This window comes from Macrobrachium rosenbergii, chromosome 10 (assembly GCF_040412425.1).
Source record: "Macrobrachium rosenbergii isolate ZJJX-2024 chromosome 10, ASM4041242v1, whole genome shotgun sequence".
NCBI lineage: Eukaryota > Metazoa > Arthropoda > Malacostraca > Decapoda > Palaemonidae > Macrobrachium > Macrobrachium rosenbergii.
The window spans coordinates 25,265,053-25,278,827 of NC_089750.1; the positions used below are offsets into that span (position 1 = coordinate 25,265,053).

The following is a 13,775-nucleotide window of genomic DNA, read 5'->3' on the forward strand; positions in this document are numbered from 1 at the left end:
CATTTTCTAGCCCTTTTGGTGGATTATACATTCCATTCATACTCTGCGTTCTTTGATTTATGTACTTTTGGCCTTATTCGCTGTAAACTGATCAAAAACAGGTCGTAAACTCATGCTAGCTGTAGCTTGTATGTATGTATTGTACAGAACTTAGTGTGGTATGTTGCAAAAGGCTCGCTGTCTGCACAAGATTAACATTCGTACCTAAGTTTTTTTTTGGGGGGGGGACAATTAGAAAGTAGAACGTAAAAACTCAACGGTCTACGCTAAGAGCGTGACTTACCAAATTCCAGGGTACAGTTTTTTACCTGTCGATATTGTATTACCCATAGAAAGTGTTTTTCTGTAGGTACCTGTCGGTATTGTATTACCCATATAAAGCGTTTTTCTGTTGGTACCTTAAAATGAAAGGGTCTCCTTCCGTATAAATACAGAGACAGTAAGTTTGCCAGTCAGACTTCGTGCATTTGTATTCACAGAGGTCTGCGTAACCAAGAATTCTGAAACCAATTTTTTTCCATCCTTACAATAGGAGCGTTTTTTATTGTGAATTATTCTTGGGGGTTTCCCTGGTTAATCCCAGTAAAGCTTTAGTTTGTTTCAGCGAGAAGACATTTTTTTTTATGTCATTTGTACTTAACGATATTATTTTGTTGCTGTTTAGTAAATTTTTTCAGTTCCACAGCTTTCGAGTTTCAGTTTTATTGAATACGCTTGTAATATAAAAATTGAAATTAAATAATTAAATTAACGGTCGGTTGAATATGCTTATTTAAGGAGATGCCAAATAGTGAAAAAACACTGATTTATCTTCTGCCCATGCTATAACATATCCTGTTCATACTTTATAAATGCAATCAGAGTATTTTTGGTTCATACAGACTTCGGTAATCAACAAACATCTTGCAAATTTCTTCTAGGAAAGCTGTATTGCCTCCAAGATCCAGTTCCATAATCTTCATTCGTCAACTATATTCTTTCCTTTTCTACAGATAGCCGCCAAGACTTTTAGCATTCGCTGTGTCTAAAGATGGGGTCTTTCATCGGCCATCTTGTTCCTGGGACAGCATTTTCTATATTTGGACTGTGGTTTGCTTATTGCACTCTCCATCGGTTCTTCTTGTGCTCACGCGTTGCCTTTATGAATGGAAACAAGTTCGTGGGAAAATACCGTAGCACCTGCTCTTTTACCTGTCCCTGCTGCCCGACTGTGCCCCTCGAGGGGATCATTAAAATCTTAGCCTCAGTTTTGGCAATATCAGGTGAGTTCAGTGTATTACTTTCTGTTGAAAATGAAGAAAATTAAGATTTTCCATGTGTTAAAAAAAGTCTAAAGGCAAACACACACACAAACAATATGCTGCATATAATACTGTACCACCCAGAATGAGAGGAATTCAAGCACACTAGGAAACTGCTCTGTTCATATCCAATCTTGAATAAATATGGGTTATGGATATGAACGCCATATGTATGCCACTTATAATCCATATCATTCTGAAGGGGTATCCATTTTTTTCAACAAAAAATTAGTTCATACTTTAATTTTACCAGATTATCCTCTTCCATTCTCTTGATGTGATATGGCATTGTGCTCCAGCCTTTTAGCACTTTCATTAAATCATTCATGGCTTACAATGTCAGCGTTTCTTGTTACCAGCTGTTTATGCTGTATGGTATTATTATTGTTATTGATACTACTGTAATCTCCTTCATCCATTTTCCTCTGACTTATATGGAGTAGATAGGTAGGTGCCTTGTGAGTTCATCATTTTTCCCAAATATTTTATGCATCGACCTGCTTGTGAAGGTTACAGGTAAAATTAAAGTTAAAAAATATATATAATTTTTCTAGTTGACCTTAGAAACTATGATACTTATAGGTCTGTCGTCTTCAGATCTGTGTTGGGTATTGTTGACCTTGAACTGTTTTATAAGGTGACAGGTCGATTTAAAGGTCATCTTTTTATTTTTCTTAGATTTTAAGGCACCTGGTAGGTGGGTACTTTGTGAGTTGATGATTATTTTCACCTAAAATTATATATACTTCACTTTGATTTAAGGTGAGAGGTCAGTTTACCTGTCAATATTTATATTTTTTGGTTTTCATGGAATTTGTGGGTTGCACGTAGGATTTGTCATCATTTTTCAAAAAAATTATAAATTTTTACGCGTATATTGTTTTCGTGGTCCCAGTGATGTAACTCAGTAGTTATGTATTTTTGATGTTGGTGATTGCTTTTGCCAGCTATTTTTTACCTATGCATAGGTCAATTTAAAGGTCATCATTTAATTTTAAATGAGTCTGATGAAACTTGTTGGATTGTTGATTATTTTCCACAATCAACTTTGATCTTAACCAGTTGTAATGCCAGTGAGTACTTCAGTATCCAAGGTAAAATTTGTCAAATAAGGTATACACACACCTTTTAGTATTGCCAGGGGAGTTTTTTAAAAGTGCTATTTTCTTTGTGTCATTGTTTTTTAATGCTTCACTCACTCCAAAATTCTTAGGAAGGTATAGAATTGTGTATCTTTGAAATCACTACTATATGGTAGTACAAGAAGGCTCTTGTATTTGAAGTTTCTTTGTTGTTTTCATCATACAGTCTTTTATGCACTCTTAATGCACTGTCTAGTACAGTGTCATGGTATTTCAATATTTTTCATCATGTATATATATATATATATATATATATATATATATATATATATATATATATATGTGTGTGTGTGTGTGTGTGTGTCTTAGTTAGCAATAAAGCCGACACCGGTCAGGATCTACAGCCTTTTTTCATTTCTTCCCGGTGGTGGTTGATGTGAAAAATCACGTGTAGGCTAAGGGTGAATATAAGCAAATAATACACACGCGCTTTTACACAGTTTATATATATATATATATATATATATATATATATATATATATATATATATATATATATATATATATATATATATATATATATATATATATATATATATATATATATATATATATATATATATATATATATATACACACACATATATAAACACGCATATATATATGTATATATATATATATAGATATGAATTTTGCCACTTGAGAATTTTTCATGTATTTAAATATTAAGCATAAATATCATCGAATTCACTATAGATTGGCGATAAATTGCATCCAAGGTTGATAATAATTGACAACAGCATCTACCCTGGCCAAGACTGGGCAGATGTACTTACCAGCTGTAATTCCCACTTGGTATAAGTTATTCCCAAGGTAGCGTGAATTCGATGTTAAATGATATTTGTGGCTTAATATGTTTTATATATATATATATATATATATATATATATATATATATATATATATATATATATATATATATATATATATGTATGTATATATATAATCCCCTTCTCATATACATAGCTCCACTTTCATCTTCCATGCAGGAACTATTGTGCTTCCTGCATATTTAGGACCTTCCATTTTAAATTTTACCAATCCTAAGATCTCTAATATCCAGGTGACCAAACACTTCACTGTTCTCTGATACATATTTCCACCGCTGCTGAGCTTTTTTTCCACATTTATCGTGTGATAAAATGTCTCAATCTTTCAACTTGTTTTACTCCCGTGTTACTTGCAGTGTCTTTCAGTCGCAGTCAGGAACATCAGTTTGTGTGCGTCCCTTCCCCGTCTCTTCCAGACATTTTGCAAAGATCTTACTGCTTATACTTATTACATTTATTGGTTTTCTTATTCTGCAATTTACTCATTCTTTCATCCTACCATCATCCTTTATGCGAAGTGTGAGATATTATCTTCAAAGCCGCTAAGAGAGAGGTGTTTGTATGCCATAGTGGGGGCAATTAGTTCCACAAGAGATTCACAGCCCTCCACTAGGCACTCTTCTTCATTGGGATACAATTCATTGGAATCCAAAGCAACTGGCACATCCTAGGGCATTAGTGTCCAGGTAGTAACCTTTGCTTCTACCACAGGAGACAGTGTGGTATTGGATGTTAGCCGGTTTTTTCTCTTGAGCATCACCTTTTAAGGGAAATGGCTCAAAGAATACACACACACACATTATATATATATATATATATATATATATATATATATATATATATATATATATATATATATATATATATATATATATTATATATGCATATAGAATCTTCTGGTCACTTTTTACCAGGTATGAATGTAATTTTAATAACCACAATGCTCTCTAAGGTTCTTGAATTCATCACTTTTTGGATATGCTTGTCGCTACAAAGCTTGAGATTCCAATGCAAGAATATTAGCAATTCTGCTGTTCATAGCAGGTTTCAAACCCACATCAAGTTTATCAGAATGAAGTTGCGTTACCAACCTAACCACAAAAAGGATGGAAGTCTAATGCCTCACATACATATACATGTCGAATTCAGGTACATTTATTAGAGCTGGAATAAACCTATCCTCACCATGGTAGCCAAGTGGGTAATCGTTGTAAATGCTTTAAGGCTGGAGTATATGTATAGAATCTACTCACACAGTTTTGAAGGAGTATTTAAAAAGTGTGTAAAATTCCAGGATGGGGCTACGGAGTTTGGAAAAAACGATTTGGGGATTTGGAGGGTGGGAAGAGGTTAAGAAAACAGAGTGCTTGGGTGAGGAAATGAGAAGTTTAATGAAGGGAAAAAGGAGTTTATTTGAGATGCAAGTGCAAGAATGTAGGGAGGATTGTGTGCAGGGGTACAGGAGCTGGATAAGGTAGCCAAGAAGGTGAAAGAGAAAAAGACAAGCTTCTAGTATAAAAAGGAGTTAGAAGGTAAGCAAGGGCTTAAGGAAGAATAAGTTTTTATACAAGGGATTAAAAGCAGAGAAAAAGGTTAATAAACAAGTGAATCTCAGAACAAAAGATTTAAATTAAGACATGCTTTCTGGAGGGAATGGAGTCCTGGGTCCAACAAGTCAGTGTTTTTAGGAAGAGAAGCAGAGCTGAATGATGCAAGAATTGGAGGGGTTAGGATTAGTTTGGTAATGCTTGTGAAATTTACTGTTGAGTACATTAGGAGGGCAATGAAGAGGTTGATAAAATGAAGGCACAGCATGCATGTGAGATGCTGTAGTTAAGTTGAGAAAGTGTAATTGAGTGGCTGATTAAGGTGTGTCAGAGGGAGGGAAATATTCCAGAGTACTGGATGAGAGGAATTTTAGTTCTCTTGCAATAAGAATAAATGTGGCAAAGGAGATTGTAAGAATTATAGGGCATAACTTCCTTTAATATACCAGAGGAAGTTTATGGTAGGGTTTTCCTTCAGGTTGTAAAGCTTTATTGAGGAATAACAGCGACTCTTTAGATGGGGAAGTAGTATGTGTGTGGATCAAGTGTTTGTTACAAAACAGTTATGTAAAAAGTTTGAAAGTAAAGGTAAAAACTGTATAAGTTTACAAGAACCTAGAGAAAATTTATGATAGAAATCATAGATTGGGTATGCAGGGTTTTGAGGATGTATTGCATTGAGGGTAAATTGCTGTTAATGATAAAAAGTTTTTATGATGGAAGTAAAGCACGTATTTGGTGGAAGTTTGACTGGTTTAGTGTAAAAACGAGGCTGAGACAAGGATCACTATGTCGCCAACGGCTGGTAGAATGATGTAGGATGCTAGAGACAGTATACTAGACGCAGGTGGAAACTTATGGAATAAGAAAATGGGGCGAGAATGGAGTAAGAAATGGCTGATGGCTGCAGATGATATACTACTGATTGGGGATAGTAAAGAGCAACTGCAGAGATCAGTGAGAGTTTGACAGTGTTCGCGGGAGATGGAAATTGAGATTAACTTGAGCAAGATAAAGGTCAAGAGACTAAATGGGAACCAGTAATATGGTGGAGTAAATATTAATATGGATGTTAAGGGAATAGGAGCGACATATTCTTTCAGTATAGTCCGTTTATAAGTGTTTTGGAGAAAATATATTGAATGTATGCAGGATGAGAGAATTGGCAAGTCAAAGAGGAGGTGAAGCAAAAAACTAAGAGACGCTTAGTGTCTTTGGAAGAAAAGGTTAGAATGTGTTAAGGAATTTTTTAACCAACTCTCTTCTGTTGAAGAGAAGTCTTGATATTAGATGCATTTCAGATTTGATAATAATCCAGTGTAATTTTCAGAGGTTGTTAATAATTAAATAACTGTTTTATTTATGAAACTACCCAGTAAATTTGATCTAAAACCTTCAATAAAGTTTCAAGTGTTCTTGATAAACACTCCCACTGGCAAACTTACAGACAAAGAATTTCACCTTGAGACATGAAATTTATTAGCAGTTTTGATATAATTTTAGTAAGCATGGTGGTCTTGTGTGCCTTCTTATATTATTAAACAGTGATTTGGCCTGACTTCACATGGCTCATGCCTCTTCATATTTTATTTTTTCTTTTTATTCTGTTTGTTTTAGGTGAGTTCGTGACAGCATTTGAAGGAGGGAAGTTTGAACATTTAGGCAACGCTCAGCATATGATGATGTACTTCTTCTTCGTCATCCACGGAGTGGCTGACTTAGCCGTCCACTACAAGGCAGGTGTCCCTCCTGACGTAGACTATTTGACAGCAGCCTGTGCCTTCTTCATGGAGTCTCTGCTTTTTTTCACTCACCTACATGGAAGACCCCTCATGGACATCCAGGTCTGTTATTTTTTTACTTAAGTATAAGAATTTCATAGCAAACTTTTGTCATTTACATGGAAACAAACATATGTGGAATCTTCTTTTGTATAATTAGCTATTTGCTGCCAGTTTCGAAGGTTGGACAATTATTTTTATTGTTATTCCTGTTCAAGTGATTACTCAGTACTGCAGATTTTTAGAGAAAGTAAATTCTAATTTAATTGTTATTATGTTTATTGTTTGATATTGAAGAAGTTGACAGCTTACCTAAAATATTTACTCAGTTTTCCACTACACTGCACAAATGGAGTGAAATTCCTTTGTCCCAGTGATAACTTCTAGAAACTGATTGATAGCCCTCCACCACAAAAATGAATAGAAGCAACTTAATGTGTCAACCATGCAGTTCCTGAGAGTGACTTCTCAGGTTTTGCTTGGTTGATACTATAATTTATTTCACTACATTTTTTGGGGTGAAGGACAATAAATCAACCCCTAGCAGTTATCATCGGGACAAAGGAATTTCACACTATGTTTTATATCTACATTAGTTTCTGTTACAAAAGTAGCTATAGTCGGACCCTTGATCTCTACGTCTGTAGGAGTAAGAACTTAGGTTCAGCAGCTTCTACCGTTTCCTCATTCTCTGGAGAACTGTCTCATGTTATGGAGGAGTCGATGCCATTGCAGTGAGACTGTAACCTGATTTTTCTTGTTCCAATCTAGCATTTGAAGAGTGTATTGTTAATCAGAAGAACTATGAAATGTATTCTCCTGCTGGTAATATCACATTTAGCTGCAGAAATCTGCAATGTCAGGGAGCTTCTGGAAATTCTTTTGAGGTGATTCTTCATAATCATCTCATAACTTAAGGTAATCTCGATATTGTGGTTGTGACTTTCTATAAGAAACCATTTATAGGCCAGTAATAGTCAGGGCATAAAATGTAACACGTTAAAAATGTAACACATTAATCATCTAAAGTAATATATGTTAAGACAAGTGGAGGAATTTTGTACTGCATAACTAATGGGAATCTTGCAAATACAGTTTTATTACAAACTTTAATCCATAATTCTATGAATTGAAATTAGATCCCATAAATTTCAAGCTTGTCCATTTTTGGCTTTATGGATTGAAAAACACGGGGCAGTGTTAAATGGAGATCCAGGTGACTGGGTATCCTCAAACTTTAAACTGATAAATAGCTGCTATATCTCTGGAATAGACACAAGTTTGAAGATTGTAGATTCACACTAAGAGAAGATAGAATATGAGAGGTAGCAGCTGTAAAACTGTTAGTGAAAAAGTCATGACAGAGTTATAACTGCATCTGTACTCTGACCTCGGGAAAAGGAGTGTTGTAAAACCCACCTTGATGGTAGAAAAATTATTAAAGCTTAAAAACTTCACATCTGAAGTCATTACTTAGACGAATCTCATGAAAGGATCTCCACATTCATATCAGTTGCCTTTCTATAGACTTGATTAATTTTTTTCATCAAAACTTTTCTGTATCAGAATATAAGATTTTACAACTACCACTAGAACTGTGCTCCCATACCTTTCCACACTAGAAGGTGAAAGCTATAAACTCCCTGATCCTTTACCTTCCAGAGGAACAACAGGGCCAGGAAATACTCTTTCACAATTTCTGATTTTTTGTTTTTACTATGGTAATATCTCTCTTAGACATGTGCTCATAACAATGATACCTATGAGATAATTCTATAAGAAAGGTTTGGTCACATGAAAACGGTTTCAAACTGCTATGTTCATGTTGCCTAGATCTTGGAAGTAAGTTTTCACAAGAAACCTTAAGATCACTCAACCTGTTGCCTTGTGGTCTTCAACAGGACTCATTTCTGTTTTCAGAAATGGAACCTAATCTGAACTGGTCATCATGGGGATCATCACTGATCAATGGATGTGGATTCTCCTGGTGGCTTTTTGTGTCCTGGGCTTGGCTTCTGGTCTTCTCCTACTTTACCATCCAATGCCAATGATGGTACTCTGGCCTCTTCCATACACTTGCCATATTCTGCCCTTCACAGCTTTTGAAAGTTAATGAGACACGACATGCATGGTTGCTATATGTGTCTTAAGTTCTAAATGAAGATGCCATCTTCAAGACCTATTGCAGACAAAACCCTGCTATTTTACTCAATATTGAGTTCACAAATACAACTGCCTTTGGTCAAGGAACATATTAAGAGTTTGTATTTTACATTCATGTTGTACTGTTTGTTCTCAAGTGCCCTTGCAGATTCTGTGTGGGCGCTCTTGACATCGTCTTTTCTCAGTAGGAAGAAAACTTTAGTACCACCTATTTCCGGCTTTTTTTTTTTTTTTTTTTTTATGCCAATACACTTTCTAAATTTTGAAGTTATATACTTGCTTAAATATTAATGAAATTTCTTTGTTGTTGGTCATTTCATGACATCATTATCTTATTTTTTTATGGGTCCACCTGTAATCCGGTTATAGACAGTGCCTCTTTAAATGGTTGATATGGGTATGGAATGTTTCGTATGGTCTGACCTGCTATATTTTCATCATCTCCAAAGGCTAAGATTCTTTCATTTTCTTGTCATAAAGTAGGGCACCCTTCGAAAACTAAAGCAAAACTACTGTTCATATCGAAGTAGTGTATGCCGTTTCATTAAATCTCAATACTATTTTGCTGTTTTTGTATACTTAAGAAAATTTTTGTTTCTAGGGGCTACCAAATTCAAATCTTATGTTCGGTAAGGAGGGTTTATGGACACTGTCCTAGAGATGCCTAAATTCTTATTAAGGTCTGCCACTTGTCCCTTTCATCCACTAATTACCTAATCAAGAATATCTGATCTATTGTTGATCCTCTCTTTCTAAAACACGTGTGTAATCATTTAGTGCCTCCTTTATGTATGAATCTAGTTTTTCTTGGTAAATTGGGGGTGGTGTTATAATTTAAAGACCAATGCATATAAGTTTATTGCCCATTATGTGCACTGGTATGCACTTGGCATTTCTTCATTCTTCCTTATTTTGAATATAGATTTGAATATGTACAATTATGCATCTCCACGTTTCAGTTGTTCAGTTACTCAAAAGAAATTGTCTGCAAAGCGAGTAAAATGTGGTATGTGTGTGGTTGCTAACCTTTAAGCTAAACGTAAAATTGCAATACATTACATCTTGCAATATAAGTCAATTTCATCAGCATAACATCAGATTATCCAGCTAAGGTGCTGTGTTGTCTCTGGAACTTTTATAGAATATCTACACCCGTTCTGGTTAACACCTTTACATTTTCATTCTCTTCCTGTAGCGTTGCTTCTCTTATACAGTTATCTAACAGAAATCGTCAGCATTTTGAGATCTGTTAGTATTATTTCAGACAGAAAGCTTTCACATACTGAACCTCCTTTTTTTTCTCTTCTTTAGATGAAATATACAAAGAAACAGTTGATGTTACAAAAGCTGCCTTCAGGATGTCAGAATACATTGTTTTCTCAAAGAAATGTTCGATTTACTCTCGGTGTCACTTCGTTGAATTCCCACGTCTTCGCGCCTTTAAGTAAATCTGAAGTTAAATAAAAAGAGCACCCTTCGTTCCCCTTCGTAAGCAGAGGGGAAACAATTTTACATTTGTAAAAAACTTGTTTGTGACATATTTATCTTAGTTATTCTTATTATATGGGTGCTCATTGTGTTAACCATTCATGTTTACCATTTATTTCTTCGTCGTGAAACAAAAAATACCCCCATTTTTGTGGCTGCATTAGTATTCATTTACAATTGACATGAGTGGCAGTGTATCACAGCTTCCAGTAGATAGATAATACTTTCCACGAGCATTTGCATATTTTTAAACATTTTTTCTTGCGGCTTGGATGCGCTTGTATTTTTGTTTTTGTGTGTTACCTTTTTGTGATTTTCTTATTCTAAGACCATTTAAAAGGCTAACCACATTGATTTTACCTATCAGTTCTTAGCTGCGTTGTCTTTCTCTTGAATTTTTTTGGCATACAGTCTCCTGTAGACTCATACGTTCCCAAAGATGAGGTCATTATACTTAAAGTACACTGCACACATCTTAATATCTTCCATAAGTGTCTTTCACAGCTGTGTACTAGTGAGAGAAACAGCATTATTTCTTGAACTTTTATTATTATTAAAGTACTCAAACCTTTAGGTATCTCTCACTTTCTCAAAAACTGTTTAGATCACCAAGTTGCCTTCCACAAGGCAAGACGTTGTGGGAGTTTTCACTTACATTTGCGTCGTATGATCATCTTCTGTGTGTGACTTGAAGATGTATCGCAAGAAAAATTCATGCTTAAGGCTTTAAGCTTCCTCTTTATATATCCACCTCTGGCATTTTTATTGCATTATGCCTTTCACTGAATATGCAAAAATCGGCTCCCTTTTTTTTTCTAAGAAATCTCTTATCTCGCCTCCTTTATCAGTTATCTTTTTTGCTGTAAGGTCATGCATATACAAATGCTTGCCGAGGATTCACAGTATCGAACTACTCTTTCGGAATGGAGGTTAGCTCATTTCCTTAAGACGTTTTACCAGATTTACGCATGGTACGATCTCTAACTCTTCTGTTGTGTTTAGCAAAAATATCCTCACGGTACCATTATTTTGGGTGTTCACATTGTTTCAAACTTTTGAGATGCCCCAGAATTCATTTTGCTGAACTGATTCAAAGATTTTAAAAAGTACTTATATATCAAGATTTCCTATATTTTCGTAGAGTATATATTTTAGATGCGTTTTTCTATCATTACTCAAGATTTTGTGAAAGGCAAATCGTATGGTCAAAACTTTTCATTCTTTGCATGGTGTCTGTCCTGTCTAATTTCTTGCTTCGTTTGCTTTAACGCCATCAGTTTCATTTTCACCTGCATTTGTGAGACTGGTCTGTTGGTTCTTACAATGCTAAGCCTCGCTGTTGTTTCTTCCGACTTTTTATTCAGGTTACCCATGAAAGGTTTATAAAATTCCAAAGCCGCCGGCCTTCACACTAAAAGTCCCAACCTTATATCATAGTTTAAAGGTGTAAACGGAAATTGTTCCATGCACAATAATGCGCATTTCCATGGCGGCATATTCTTACTGAAGACTGTTGCTCGAAATACCGAGATAAACCTGGTCCCCTTTGCCTGTTCAGTATGTGAAAAGAAAGTAAGGTAATTAGTATATTTGTTGCAGTGCGAGAAACAACCTGACAGCTGGGAAACTGAGACAGCTGTTTGTGTACAGTAGGTCGATGCATGAACATTGTCTGAATAAATTCCTGAAGAGTTTCGCATAAAACATGACAATAATAGTAAAGTATTAAATTTGAACTGGTGTTTCATACAGGTGCATACATTTGTGGCAAGTGTAGCTCTTCTGTGTGGCTTTGCAATGTTGCTAGAAGCTAGCTTCAAAAACAGTGTGGTGCCAGCTCTAGGCCGGGCCTTCTTCATTCTCTTACAGGTAAAACTTTCAGATCAAGGTATTTTAAACATTGGTTTTAGAGTTAGTGCTTGAAAATGTTGCCCCGTTTTTTGTCGGGATACAAAGAGCGTTACCATATTCATGAAAAGGACAAAATCTTTATCCAAACTTTTTGTTTACAGCTTATTAAATAAATGAGTTATAGCTCATTGTAAAGAACTGGTATTAAGAATCATGTTGAGTATATTCATAAATGAATGTCTGAAACGATTATATTTATATATGTGTTTTTATTGTTTAGTTTCTTACTGTTTTTCGTTTCGTCCACAGGGTACGTGGTTTCTGCAAATCTCGTTCTTATTGTTCTCACCACTTGGCACCTACTTCGATCACAACAGCCACGAACACATGATGGTGGTAACTTGCATTTTCACCGGCCACGTGGCATTGGCCTTGCTGTTGATGGTATTATTAGGGATATTTTGCCATCGTCGAGTCGGAAACATGCCACCCACAACTGCCTACCATACTCTCCACTCGCACGCCCTTTCAGGGACATTCTCCAAGTTTGATTCTGTTCAAGTCAAACACATCATTGCAGGGTCCGATGAAGAAGATCCTTGATTCTTTACAGCGCCTTATAGAGTTCTCTCTACTTAGAAACTCTGTGGAATTGTCTTCCTACTATCCAAGGCTCAAAAATGTACAGCTGATTTACCAATAAACTCTAATTCTAGAATAAGATTGATGATTGACTGAAAATAGACAAGAGCTTACTTCCTATTGAAAGTGTGTCACCCTTCCTTAGGTTTCTTTCTATATTCAAAGTACCAGTGTCCAAGAGGCTGAATTTTCCGAGTGGTCAGGGGAGAAGGTAGATTTGATATAGGCTTCTGTAACTAACAGTTAAGAGAAATATCTTGGATGATGTTCTTGTCTCGTAATGGATGACCATCAGAGTTACGCTTACATTTCATGCAACATTTTTGAGAATGGTTTAAGAAAACAAATTAACTAACTGATAGAGGAGAACAGGTGTATAATTGACTTTCCGCCATCAGATTGGTATATAGTTAGTTATAAATGATTTGTTTAACCAGACCTCTGAACTCTTTTAGGGAGATTGGTATATAAAACAAAGCAGTTAATAATCACGAGTGAAAAATATATTTCGTTATAAATATACGGAAAAGTACTCTTATAGAAGATCCGTCGTATAAATTCTCTTCAGATCTTCGAATGGAAAAGTAAAACAACAGAAAATAAATCAGAAAAGATTTGATAACGTAATGACATTGATGCATGGCAGCTGTGAATTTCCATCCCTCGAATTCTTAATTCAAGAGCTTGCCTTTTTTCTGAAAATGAAATGCTCAGGAAGTGGACAATGGGAGAAGCAGACATTCAAACAAATCCTTTATTTTCAGTATCTGTCCTCTGCGATAACTTACATTAGCGGCTTTCCATCCTTTGCATAGGGGTAGTTATTCCCTTCTCCATTATCGAGGCAACTATACGGCTACCAAAATTATTATAGGAGCTATTCTAGTACTCGTCTCTGAATTTCATTTGCTTAAGTAAATAACATTTCTTGTTGTTCTAAGGTAAACATATATCATAAAGAGGTTACATGTATTTGAAGTCTCCAGTTCTATCATAATTCTGTGCGTGTCTTTTTAATAAAAAGAGTTGA

At 35.3% G+C, this 13,775-nt stretch overlaps 1 protein-coding gene across 1 annotated transcript in view; it reads left to right on the forward strand.

Annotated features, from left to right (window-relative positions):
• The window catches only part of LOC136842564 (transmembrane protein 45B-like), a 45,400-nt gene extending 32,537 nt beyond the window's left edge, over positions 1-12,863 (forward strand). The window contains exons 2-5 of the mRNA XM_067110030.1: positions 993-1,262; positions 6,438-6,664; positions 12,005-12,121; positions 12,413-12,863. Of these exons, the coding sequence (XP_066966131.1) occupies positions 1,031-1,262; positions 6,438-6,664; positions 12,005-12,121; positions 12,413-12,706 (870 nt within the window). The 5' untranslated portion in view covers positions 993-1,030 and the 3' untranslated portion in view covers positions 12,707-12,863. The remainder of the gene's footprint in view (positions 1-992; positions 1,263-6,437; positions 6,665-12,004; positions 12,122-12,412) is intronic.
• The last annotated feature ends 912 nt before the right edge of the window (positions 12,864-13,775 follow it).